Raw genomic sequence first — 13,909 nt, 5'->3', positions numbered from 1 at the left:
TCACAAAAGATCTGAACCTATATACATTTTATGGACACAGTATATTTTACAATAGCTATCGAGGAGTTGCGTTTTCTTCTGGGGATTGGTTCACCATGCTTACTTTCAAACATGTTTGGGTGTTGATTGTATTGGTAATATTGGTTGGTACATTTCTCTAGCCTTATAATTCGTTTTGTGTTATCCAGATTGAAGGTTATTGCACACGAGGATGTGGAGTGAAGTGCTAATATTTAGTGAAATTTATAAATATTGAATATTCCGTTTTTATCTTGAGACGTTCTGCAGCAAAGTGTTCAGTCCGCCATAACTCCTCTCTCTCTTGCTCACTCATAACACAACAGCATTGCTTATTATTGTGTTATATTAAGTACATTAGAGAGAGAGATTATGTATGTGCATGTCATTCAAATATGTTATAATTTTAGTAAAATTCTTACCTCATTTTACAGTCAATGGCAGAGAAGACAGGCTACAGTATTGAGATAATAACCCTCAGAGACACTACCCACTTCCTGTTATATCAAAGCTTTTCATTTAGCAGAAAGGAAAACGAAACGGATATGTGCTTGCCAAAAATGTCCATTCTGCCAACAAGCTCTGATTGAAGAAGAACAGTACCATCAACAACTGAATCAAAATGTATCTAGAATGTGCACCATCCTAGCGGCATGCATCTTTTTTTCATGACTTGTTTTAACAAATTGATGGCGATTTGTAGCTACACTCAAACAAAATGCTGGGTTAAAAACAACCCAATATGGGTTATTTGGTAACCCAGCGCTGGATAAATATTGGACAGAACACACGCTGAGTAATTTTGACCCAGCCAGTTGGGTTGTGTGAAATTGCATTTGTGTCCCGTCCAGTTTTATCATTGGAATGTGAGACAAGAATTGGTAACAGTATGCTTTAAAACCATGCAGATGCCTCCAAGCGGTCGGGTAGGCTGTCTGGTGTGTGTGGGCTGACATTCTGGCTGGACCAGCACGGGAGAGTTGAGCATAGTTCAGTGTGTATGAGCATAGTTCAGTGTGTATGAGCATAGTTCAGTGTGTATGTGTTGCGCTCTTTCATCACAAAGTTGTAAAAGGAAGCAGAGCAGAGATTAGCTGCTCTTTAGTTGACTGATGTAGCTGGCAAGGTAACTGCTGTTTAACTTAAAAGAAAACAACTAAACAACTGTTTATTTGCAGAGCTGAGCCAGTATTGTAACTGACATGTAAAGTTAGTTAATGTTTCATCCCCTCTCGACTGAGGTGAATGAATAAGCTACGCTAGCAAGTAGCTACCGCAGCCAGGGGTCAGCTCTAGCCTCTAGTTATCTGTAAGATACTACACAACAATTAGTATTACTTTCTTAGCTACAGTATACATACAGTTGAAGTCGGAAGTTTACATACACTTAGGTTGGAGTCATTAAAACTCGTTTTTCAACCACTCCACAAATTTCTTGTTAACAAACTATAGTTTTGGCAAGTTGGTTAGGACATCTACTGTTTGCATGACACAAGTAATTTTTCCAACAATTGTTTACAGATAGATTACTTCACTTATAATTCACTGTAACACAATTTCAGTGGGTCAGAACTTTACATACACTAAGTTGACTGTGCCTTTAAACAGCTTGGAAAATTCCAGAAAATGATGTCAATGCTTTAGAAGCTTCTGATAGGCTAATTGACATCATTTGACTCAATTGGAGGTGTAGCTGTGGATGTATTTCAAGGCCTACCTTCAAACTCAGTGCCTATTTGCTTGACATCATGGGAAAATCAAAAGACCTCCACAAGACCTCCACAAGTCCACAAGCAATTTCCAAATGCCTGAAGGTATCACGTTCATCTGTACAAGCAATAGTATGCAAGTATAAACACCATGGGACCACAAAGTCATCATACCGCTCAAGAAGGAGACGCGTTCTGTGTCCTAGAGATTAACGTACTTTGGTGCAAAAAGTGCAAATCAATCCCAGAACAACAACAAAGGACCCTGTGAAGATGCTGGAGGAAAAAGGTCCAAACGTATCTATTTCCACAGTAAAACGAGTCCAATATCGACATAACCTGAAAGGCCGCTCAGAAAGGAAGAAGCCACTGCTCCAAAACCTCCATAAAAAAGCCAGACTACAGTCTGCAATTCTGGACAAAGATCGAACTTTTTTGAGAAATGTCCTCTGGTCTGATGAAATTAAAATAGAACTGTTTGACCATAATGACTATTGTTATTTTTGCAGGAAAAAAGGTGAGGCTTGCAAGCCGAAGAATACCATCACAACCGTGAAACACGGGGGTGGCAGCATCATGTTGTGGGGGTGCTTTGCTGCAGGAGGGTCTGGTGCACTTCACAAAATAGATGGCATCACGAGCAAGGAAAATTATGTGGATATATTTAAGCAACATCTCAAGACATCAGTCAAGAAGTTACAGCTTGGTCACAAATGGGTCTTCCAAATGGACAATGACCCCAAGCATACTTCCAAAGTTGTGGCAAAATGGCTTAAGGACAATAAAGTCAAGGTATTGGAGTGGCCATCACAAAGCCCTGACCTCAAACCTATAGAACATTTGTGGGCAGAACGGAAAAATCGTGTGCGAGCAAGGAGGCCTACAAACCTGACTCCATTACACCATCTCTGTCAGGAGGAATAGGCCAAAATTCACCCAACTTATTGTGGGAAGCTTGTGGAAGGCTACCCGACACGTTTGACCCAAGGTTAAACAATTTAATGGGAACGCTACCAAATACTAATTGAGTGTATGTAAACTTCTGACCCACTGGGAATGTGATGAAAGAAATAAAAGTTGAAATGAATCATTCTCAACTATTATTCTGAAACTTCACATTCTTAAAATAAAGTGGTGATCCTACATGACCTAAGACAGGGAATTGTTACTAGGATTAAATGTCAGGATTTGTGAAAACTGAGTTTAAATGTATTTGGCTAAGGCGTATGTAAACTTCTGACTTCAACTGTATCTCCCTGGCATATTACATCATTTATGCAGCCTCACCCTGTTGTGCTGTGCTCACTTGAACAGTAAGGTGGCGTGGCGGTCCTTCGTGGGCAAATTTTGTCATCAAACCTGGTCATCAAAGTCTGACATTCTCTGGATTTGTGGTGCATTCAAGACAACTGGGAATTCGGGGGGGAAAAAAGGTTGACTCATGATGACGTAAGTGATCTTCAGGTCATAGCTCTAGAAAGAGGACCGAGTTCCCGATTTTACAATTTCGAGTTGGATGAAAGTTCAAAACGTATTTTCCCAGTCGTAGCTCATTGTTTGTGAATTCCCAGTTAGTCTTGCACTCACTAAAGTCCTCATTTTGCAGTTCCGAGTTAACAGTTGTTTTGAGCGCGGCACAAATCATGCTTCCTTGACAGCATTTACATTTTTAACTAGGAAAAGAGACCCTTAATCTTAGACTTGGGACCACACAGCCACAGCCACTCCACTGAAAAGCAGGCTAATGACTGCTTTGCAATACTTGCAGTTGGCCACTGATTCCTTCCAAACCACTCATTGTTGAATTTGCGATTTCCAACTTGTTGTGTAATGTTTATGTCCAATGGCTGATGAGCACCGATACGTTTTATCTGTTATTTCTCTTCTTTATTTCCCTTCATATGACAAGGATTAAAAAGGATTTGCCAGTAGATTGTCAACTTGATTCATGATGATGACTGCTAGCTAAGATTTTGAAAGTATGATGTTGACATGATCAGTCCAATCAAAGCTGCTGTAGATATAACGTGATTTGATGTGATTTTATCTGTGGCCAATGACCTTGAGCCTTCTTGGATGGGCACTTCTAATGTAACTCTATGGCAGCACCCAATGGGCTAGAAATGTACAGCTCTACCGTTAGACTTGGCGGTGACGTAGTGTCCCCATGAGTGACAGAACACTGAGCCAATCACGGCGCAACGCTCCATATTTTCTGCTGGCTTGCCCCACCACCACAGAAAGCACTGAGCTAGGCTGGAACACCTGCATTTTGGACAATGTTGGGGGATGGGTAATGTAGTCTTGACTCTTGGTTGACAGTGTTGGGGGATGGGTAATGTATTGATGCTCGAGTGCCAAATCAACACAAATGGATAAGAAAAGGTCTTAGCCATCAGATGCCCAGTTTAGGAAAAAAAGGAAAGAAGAAGAGGAGAAACGGTCAAAGATAAAGGTATGCAGCTATGTCATCTCTTTATGAATATAAAATTATGCATTGAATGAAATAGGCTAGTATAAGACATATGTTTGTTAGCCTATGTTGCTATGTTGCTTGCTATGCTATTACACATAGGGCAACAATATTCCGTTTTCTGTCCTACTAGCTTACATAACATTGGATATAATTTCACACAGTTTCATCATGATAGTGTGTGTAGCCTGCCACAAAACGATTACAACCTAACTAGCACATTCTTGATTTGGTTTCATTGAGGTGACATCATAGAGGTTTTCTGTGATTGTATTGACTAGGTCCTGAACTCAGTAAGGGGAATTTCCAATGCTGTAGGCCAACTTAAAAGACATCTATATTATGCTGATATTTTGTATCTTTTGTGATATATTGAGTCTTTTGGGGTGTCTTATGCCTAGAATTAGCCAAGGAGGTTGTATGGTTAATTTGGTTCCTCTTCTGAAAGTTTGATAAATTGTGCATATTGACATTTATATTTAATTGTGCAACAAATGTATTTAGGGTGTCAGACTCATATACTGTATTTCAATGCAAATTCAGGGGCACTTGTGAAATATTTTGGAGCACCCTCTGGAACTGGCCAGGATGAGGAGCCATCTACCTCCTCAGCCACACAGGCCTCTTCAGAAATGATCTCAGATCCTCAGGATGAGGACCCATCTACCTCCTCAGCCACACAGGCCTCTTCAGAAATGATCTCAGATCCTCAGGATGAGGAGCCATCCACCTCCTCAGCCACACAGGCCTCTTCAGAAATGATCTCAGATCCTCAGGATGAGGAGCCATCCACCTCCTCAGCCACACAGGCCTCTTCAGAAATGATCTCGGAGCCTCAGGATGAGGAGCCATCTACCTCCTCATCCACACAGGCCTCTTCAGAAATGATCTCAGATCCTCAGGATGAGGAGCCATCCACCTCCTCATCCACACAGGCCTCTTCAGAAATGATATCAGATCCTCAGGATGAGGAGCCATCTACCTCCTCAGCCACACAGGCCTCTTCAGAAATGATCTCAGATCCTCAGGATGAGGAGCCATCTACCTCCTCAGCCACACAGGCCTCTTCAGAAATGATCTCAGATCCTCAGGATGAGGAGCCATCTACCTCCTCAGCCACACAGGCCTCTTCAGAAATGATCTCAGATCCTCAGGATGAGGAGCCATCTACCTCCTCAGCCACACAGGCCTCTTCAGAAATGATCTCAGATCCTCAGGATGAGGACCCATCTACCTCCTCAGCCACACAGGCCTCTTCAGAAATGATCTCAGATCCTCAGGATGAGGACCCATCTACCTCCTCAGCCACACAGGCCTCTTCAGAAATGATCTCAGATCCTCAGGATGAGGACCCATCTACCTCCTCAGCCACACAGGCCTCTTCAGAAATGATCTCAGATCCTCAGGATGAGGAGCCATCCACCTCCTCAGCCACACAGGCCTCTTCACAAATGTTGTCTGAGCCTGAAGATGAGGATGAAGACCCATTTGCTTCCACTTCTCACCAGCAGGATTCTTCAGGTGTGTTTGTGCTCACGCGCACGCATGTGTGTGTGTGGGTACACGCACATGTGTTTATGCGTGCAACCCTGCATAACATAAACAAGATAAATAATTTATCTTTTGTAAAGTTTTAAGTTTCCATATTGTAGGTAACAATGATGATTTTATTATTACTGGGTATGTATGTGGGATGTTCCACCACTATAAATGCTGTGAATAATGTGTGTAAACTAATGCCTATGTGCTCTACATTACAAATGCCTGTAGCAGCATCTCCACCAAATCCTACTGCTGAGGATGAACCTCTGTCTACAGACCCTGCTGACTGGCTTTCAGTTCTGACTGACAGAATTCGGACACAACTAGTTTGCAGAGGACCAAGTGAGGTACCACCTGACTTTGTTTTCCCAAGGAATGAGAGTAATGTAAGAAGATGCCACCACCAGTATTTCAGGAAGACCTTGAAGTTGATTGGTGTATTCTGAAAGAAACAACAGCCTCTTCTGCTTCTGCTGCAAACTCTTTTCTAATAAGAAAATGTATTTAGCAAACTCAGGACTGACAGACTGGAAACATGCAAGTTCTTTGCTGACTTCACACGACCACAGTCCAGAACACCAAATCAGCATGAAAACATGTAAAGAACTGGCAATAAGGATAAAAAAAAAGGGGAAACAATTGATAAGCATGAGATGGCACTTATGGAGGCTGAGAGGATAAGATGGAGAGTGGTGTTACTTGCAAGTATATATTTGTATTAGAAAATACTAAATAAAAGTATTCTAAATAAACTCTTACAAAATAGGCTACATGAAATCTAGTTCGGGCCAGTGAAATACAAATGACAAAATATGTATTGAAAATATTGAAAGATAAAATACATGTAACATGAATACTACCTGTTGTTGGCACTAGCTACCTGCACTGTACATCTGCAACAGTTTACTAACCACTGTGCTTCCAGTAATGCACTGTAAATTCTAGAAATACAGCATGGTAATGTAGTCAGCTGTTCCAGTAATATGCTGTAAATGTATGTTACAGTAAAGGTCCTGTATATCTACAGTAATTTACTGGCTACTGTGCTTCCAGTAATGCACTGTAAATCTGCAACAGTTTACTAACCACTGTGCTTCCAGTAATGCACTGTAAATTCTAGAAATACAGCATGGTACTCTAGTCAGGTGGTCCAGTAATATGTTATACATTTTTGTTACAGTAAAGGTCCTGTACATCTACAGTCATTTACTGGCTTCTGTGCTGCCAGTAATTTACTGTAAATTTACAGTAAGATACTGGCTACTGAGCGGCTGAAATGTTTTACAGTGTAGGCATCCACATCATTCATGTTCCCTGAGTGATAGTGAACCCATGCAAAGTTAGCATAGGTTACCAGTAACTCTGTATCATCCTGTCTATTCTTCAATGCACTCTCAGCCTTGTGGAGATACTCAAGAGCACTAACATTGTTTTCCTCCAGGTGGCTCAGAAAGGCTAGTAAGTTGAAATATGTGGCATGGTTCGAAGTGCAGATCTTCATGATGCAATCCAGGAGTTTTTCAGGAAGGCTGTCCAGTTCCTTAATGTCAGCCTTGGAGTGACACTCAAGTGCTTTCAGCTTGACTTCCATATCTGCCTTGAAAAATACAATTATTTCTATCCAGCATTTGAACTGTTGTTGGCACTTCCTCCTCCCAAGGTGTCGAACCATAAAGCAGAGTGTCACATAATCCCATTTGAGCCCAAGGTAGTCAGGTTAATCAACACCCTCTCCCCTGAGTCCTGACAGGCACTATCTGCCTCCTCTCTAGCTTTTCACACACTTACACTAATGCCTAGCTCCCTCTACTGCCCAAGCATGAATGTTGCACTAGCGCTATCGAAGATGCTGTGTGTTTATTACTGTTTTATGTCAAGTCGATCATACAAATAATAGGTATTATTAGCAATACTAAATTACAAAAACGGTATAGGCTAAATAAATCATGATTTTAAGGAGAAATATCACAGGTGATGCTAAAGTGTGCCTTCAGTTAATTCATGAAATACAATAAAAATGTAACATATATATTTATATCGCATCGAGAGATCATAAAATTCTTAATCCAATACCTCATCTTGTTGAAAACAGACAGTTTTTTTTTTAATGTTGCCCAGAGTGAAGGAAAAGCAGCCAACAAATGCTCAGCATATGTGGGAACTCCTTCAAGACTGTTGGAAAAGCATTCCAGGTGAAGCTGGTTGAGAGAATGCCAAGAGTGTGCAAAGCTGTCATCAAGGCAAACGATGGCTACTTTAAACAATCTCAAATGTTAAATATACTGTATTTTGATTTGTTTAACACTTTTTTGGTTACTACATGATTCCACATGTTATTTAATAGTTTTGATGTCTTCACTATTATTCTACAATGTAGAAAATAGTAAAATAAAGAAAAACCCTGGAATGAGTAGGTGTGTCCAAACTTTTGACTGGTACTGTATATATATTTTTGTGCAAACCGGTTGGGCTCAAAACTGTCCCACCTGCCCTGAACTACGGCTCGCCACCGGTCCTGTGGTTTATTTATGATCATGTTTTCATTATAGGCCTATTGACTGCACGGAGCCTATGGGCTTTTATGCCCAGCAATAATTGCCCCTTGGGGATTTAAATATTATGAATTCAATTGAATTGAACCCACGCATCAAATCAAATCAAATGTTATTTGTCACATGCGCCGAATACAGTGAAATGCTTACTTACAATCCCTTAACCAACAATGCAGTTTTATGAAAAATACGTTTTAAGTAAGTAATAGATAAGTAAAAAAATATAAATACAAAATAATTAAAGAGCAGCAGTAAAATAACAGTAGCAAGGCTATATATACAGGGGGTACCAGTACAGATCAATGTTCGGGGGCACAGGTTAGTCGAGGTAATTGAGGTATTACGTACATGTAGGCAGAGTTAAAGTGACTATGCATAGATAAAAACAGAGAGTAGCAGCAGCGTAAAAGACGGGGTGCGGGGGTGACAATGCAAATAGTCTGGGTAGCCATTTGATTAGCTGTTCAGGAGTCTTATAGCTTAGGGGGTAGAAGCTGTTAAGAAGTCTATTGGACCTAGACTTGGCGCTCCGGTAGCGCTTGCCGTACAGTAGCAGAGAGAACAGTCTATGACTGGGGTGGTTGGAGTCTTTGACAATTTTTAGGGCCTCCCTTTGACACCGCCTGGTGTAGAGGTCCTGAATGGCAGGAAGCTTGGCCCCAGTGATGTATTGGGACGTACGCACTACCCTCTGTAGTGCTTTGTGGTCGGAGGCCGAGCAGTTGCCATAGCAGGCAGTGATGCAACCAGTTAGGATGCTCTCGATGGTGCAGCTGTATAACTTTGTGTGCATCTGAGGACCCATGCCAAATCTTTTCAGTCTCCTGAGGGGGAATAGCCTTTGTTGTGCCCTCTTCACGACTGTGTTGGTGTGTTTGGACCATGATAGTTTTTTGGTGAAGTGGACACCAAGGAACTTGAAGCTCTCAACGTGCTCCACTACAGCCCCATCGATGAGAATGGAGGCGTGCTCGGTCATCCTTTTCCTGTAATCACAATCATCTCCTTTGTCTTGATCACGTTGAGGGAGAGGTTGTTGTCCTGGCACCACACGGCCAGGTCTCTGACCTCCTCCCTATAGGCTGTCTCATCATTGTCGGTGATCAGGCCTACCACTGTTGTGTCATCAGCAAACTTAATGATGGTGTTGGAGTCATGCCTGGCCATGCAGTCATGGGTGAACACGGAGTACAGGAGGGGACTGAGCATGCACCCCTGAGGGGCCCCTGTGTTGAGGATCAGCGTGGCAGATGTGCTGTTACCTACCCTTACCACCTGGGGGTGGGCCGTCAGGAAGTCCAGGATCCAGTTGCAGAGGGAGGTGTTTAGTACCAGGATTCTTAGCTTAGTGATGAGCTTTGAGGGCACTATGGTGTTGAAGGCTGAGCTGTAGTCAATGAATAGAATTCTCACGTGGGTGTTCCTTTTGTCCAGGTGGGTAAGGGCAGTGTGGAGTGCAATAGAGACTGCATCATCTGTGGTTCTATTGGGGGCGGAGTGGGTCTAGGGTTTCTGGGATAATGGTGTTGATGTGAACCATGACCAGCCATTCAAAGCACTTCATGACGACAGACTTGAGTGCTATGGGTCGGTAGTCATTTAGGCAGGTTACCTTGGTGTTCTTGGGCACAGGGACTATGGTGGTCTCCTTGAAACATGTTGGTATTACAGACTCAGACGGGGAGAGGTTGAAAATGTCAGTGAAGACACTTGCCAGTTGGCCAGCGCATGCTCAGAGTACACGTCCTGGTAATCTGTCTGGCCCTGCAGCCATGCGAATGTTGACCTATTTAAAGGTCTTGCTCACATCGGCTACGGAGAGCGTGATCACACAGTCGTCCGGAACAGCTGATGCTCTCATGCATGCTTCAGTGTTGCTTGCCTCGAAGCGAGCATAGAAGTAATTTAGCTTGTCTGGTAGGCTCGTGTCACTGGGCAGCTTGCAGCTGTGCTTTCTCTTTGTAGTCTGTAATAGTTTACAAGCCCTGCCACATCCGACGAGCACTGGAGCCGGTGTAGTAGGATTCAATCTTAGTCCTGTGTTGATGCTTTGCCTGTTTGATGGTACGTCAGAGGGCATAGCGTGATTTCTTGCAAGCGTCCGGATTAAAGTCCCACTCCTTGAAAGCGGCAGCTGTACCCTTTAGATCAGTGCGGATGTTGCCTGTAATCCATGGCTTCTGGTTGGGATATGTACGTACGGTCACTGTGGGGACGACATCGTCAATGCACTTATTGATGAAGCCAGCGACTGATGTGGTGTACTCCTCATTGCCATTGGAATATGTTCCGTAATTCTTCCAGTCTGTGCTAACAAAACAGTTCTGTAGTTTAGCATCTGCGTCATCTGACCACTTCTTTATTGACAGTCACTGGTGCTTCCTGCTTTAGTTTTTGCCTGAACGCAGGAATCAGTAGGACATAATTATGGTCAGATTTGCCAAATGGAGGGTGAGGGAGAGCTTTGTACGCTTCTCTGTGTGTGGAGTAAAGGTGGTCTAGAGTTACTGTGTTATACCATGTCGATTCGAGAAATTACTAGTGTAACAGAAATTACACAAGTTTCAGCAGGAAGCAGGAATGTCAAAGATGCTGTTTTGTCTATGAGATCCTGTCTCTTATGCTTCTTACCTCATCTTTACTGTTGAAGGCAGCGAGTAGTGTGTTGGCCAGGTACGCTGACAATTGATACACAGCCGAAACCTACCCACTCCTTGGCATAGAATCCAAAACTTCAAGTTTCCATTCTGCCAAAAACTTTACAACCAATTTTATAACGTGAGTACACAACAGTCCCCTCAACAACTGAATGGATTTGCAGAATATAAGATGATTCAACTTGACCACTTGGTGGCGTAGTGTACTAGATAAAGAGGAAAAGGAAAGGGGTAAGATGAGGAAGGGAGCAGATGCTCTTTAGGCAAATGTCCAGCCAAAATAGAACAGAGAAAACAATAGCATTCTACTATTCTATCGAATTACAATGTTAAGCAAGTGACATTATTTTATTATTCATCATGGCTTTGAGAAATTCTCAAAGAAGTTGCATTTCTTCATATGCACAAAGTAGGGAAGTTCTTCAGCCAGTATATCCCCAAAACATTTGTCACACTTGTGACTGTCTACAAACAGTTGAATGCCCTCTTGCTCATTTACATACTGTATAATCGAATAAAACACATTTCTAGTTATGAATGTATTTATTTAATGATTATATTGATATTTTGTATAATAATACTCTACTCTGCCCCTTATTGACTGCTGCCTTACAGTATGTGCATAGTCAATGAATACTGGTCACTTTAATAATGTTTACCAACTGTTTTACCCACTTCATATGTATATCATGTATTCTAGTCAAGGCTCATCCTATATAACTACTGCTGTACACATCTTTTCTATTCATATACTGTCCATAAACACCATTATTTATATATATATATATATATTCCGGACTCTGACATTGCTCATTCTAATATTTCTTAATTGCCTTTTATTTTGGGGATTTGTCTGTATTGTTTTGTACTGTTAGGTATTACTGCACTGTTGGAGCTAGAAACACAAGCATTTCGTTGCATCTGCGATTACATCTGCAAATCTGTGTACGCAACCAATAAACTTTTATTTGATTTCCAATACAGGCATCCAGAGCAATCTTACTCAGAGTCAGATAACTGGGCTAAGTTAAAAGGCCCCAGAATGTTCAGGAAGTCTTTATACGGAGCATCTGGGGGCGGATACTTTTCATACCAAACACATAAAAGGGGAGAGACAGCTTTGGCAGGAAGCTGTTTGAACAACGCTTTTCCAGCTTACGCACACACAAGCCTGAACACAATGCTTCTACAGAGCCTATGGGATCTCATATTGGGGTATCATGCGTGGCTCATGTCGCCTTTCTTCCCTGTGCTTTTCTCACTCAGTGTCTACCTCACCTTCTGCCTGCCCTTCGTGGTGCTGGACCTCCTCTCCCCCAGGCTGGCCTGGATCAGGACCTTTAAGATCCAGCAGAAGAGCCACGTCTCCTGGACTATGATGTGGAGCTGCCTGGCTCACTCCCTCTACAACCATGTGGTGTTCCTCTTCCCTCTCACTGTGCTGCACTGGTACTGGAGACCAGCCAGCTTCATAGCCGAAGCCCCCAGGATGCTGCGTCTCATCTGGGACGTGGTCGCCTGCCTCCTGCTCTTCGACTTTCAGTCTTTCATCTGGCATATGCTGCACCACAAGGTGCCCTGGCTGTACCGGACATTCCACAAGGTGCACCACAAGCACACAACAACCTTCGCCCTGACCACTGAGTACTCTGGGGCCTGGGAGACCCTGTCTCTGGGCTTCTTCGCGTCGGTTAACCCTCTGCTGCTGGGCTGCCACCCCCTGACAGAGATGCTCTTCTATGTACTGAATATCTGGCTTTCTGTGGAGGACCACTGTGGCTATGACCTGCCCTGGTCCACGCATAGACTGGTGCCCTTTGGGCTCTACGGTGGAGCTCCGCACCATGACATGCACCACCTGAAGTTCAAATCCAACTACGCTCCGTACTTCACACACTGGGACAGGCTTTTTGGGACCTTGTACAAGAGCTCTGACTGAATTTATGCACAGAAGAAGGTGCAAATGGACATGTTGAATATCTTTTATGTTAAAAGAATGGGATACCGAGTGCAGGCACTTTGTGATGTATTGTATCATATGCTGATGTTATTTATCATAGTTAAGATAGAGCTGTTTTAATCAAAGTATTTATTTCACCGAATGTGTAATTTATTATAGCTGATTTTCTATGACTCTTGTATATGAAGGTTATCGCTAAAGATTCATGCTATGGACTCTACGATTTACAAACATATATTGTTGTATGTGGATTAATTGTAGGTCACATTTCAAAACTGAAAACATGAACCAGTTTAGACCTTTGATGCCAGTTAACTGAACTATCGGAATGAATTTGACTGGGATTGAATGACTGAAGACTATTGAAATGTTTGTGTTAACTTCTCAGTGCTACTGGGTGAGCAACACTGAACAAAATGTTCAGCTGTTTCAAGCTGTATGCATTATTAAAACGGGATGAACCCCTCATTTTTGTTATAAAACAAGAAGCAATAAAACTAATATCAGAAATCGTCTCTGTGGCTCGCTGTCATTAATCTACATTATTCATAAGCCTGTTAGTTTATGTCCTTGATTTATAGAGATGACAGTTTTCAGATTTCTTTTAGAACAAAGCTGCGTGCAGAGCAACCATGAAACAGTCTACCAGATGGTTTTATATGATACATACATATTTGCAAGTTCAAGCACCATACTTTTGCATTGACATGCTGGAATGGCAGTTTTTTAATTGAAATGGCAGTTAAAACATTTATTGACCAAAATGTTGACCACATTTTGTTGTGTTACAGCCTGAATTTAAAATGTATTAAATTTAGATTTTTTGTCACTGGCCTACACACAATAATGTCAAAGTGGAATTATGTTTAAAAAAAAATATATATATATTTTTTATAAAAACATGAAAAGCTGAAATGTCTTGAGTCATTAAGTATTCAACCCCTTTGTTAGAGCAAGCCTAAATAAGTTCAGGGGTTAAAATGTGGTTAACAAGTCAC

General features: G+C 42.0%; 1 protein-coding gene across 1 annotated transcript; it reads left to right on the top strand.

Moving 5' to 3' along the window:
• The first annotated feature begins 12,083 nt into the window (after nt 1-12,083).
• Nucleotides 12,084-13,426, top strand: LOC139570111 (cholesterol 25-hydroxylase-like protein). Its single transcript, XM_071391666.1, has one exon. The coding sequence runs from the start codon at nt 12,132-12,134 to the stop codon at nt 12,888-12,890; it is 759 nt and encodes a 252-aa protein (XP_071247767.1). The 5' UTR covers nt 12,084-12,131; the 3' UTR covers nt 12,891-13,426.
• The last annotated feature ends 483 nt before the right edge of the window (nt 13,427-13,909 follow it).

Source organism: Salvelinus alpinus, chromosome 3 (genome assembly GCF_045679555.1).
Source record: "Salvelinus alpinus chromosome 3, SLU_Salpinus.1, whole genome shotgun sequence".
NCBI classification, from domain to species: domain Eukaryota; kingdom Metazoa; phylum Chordata; class Actinopteri; order Salmoniformes; family Salmonidae; genus Salvelinus; species Salvelinus alpinus.
The sequence above is the reverse complement of the archived record's forward strand: the minus strand, read 5'-3'. Positions and strand labels throughout refer to the sequence as shown.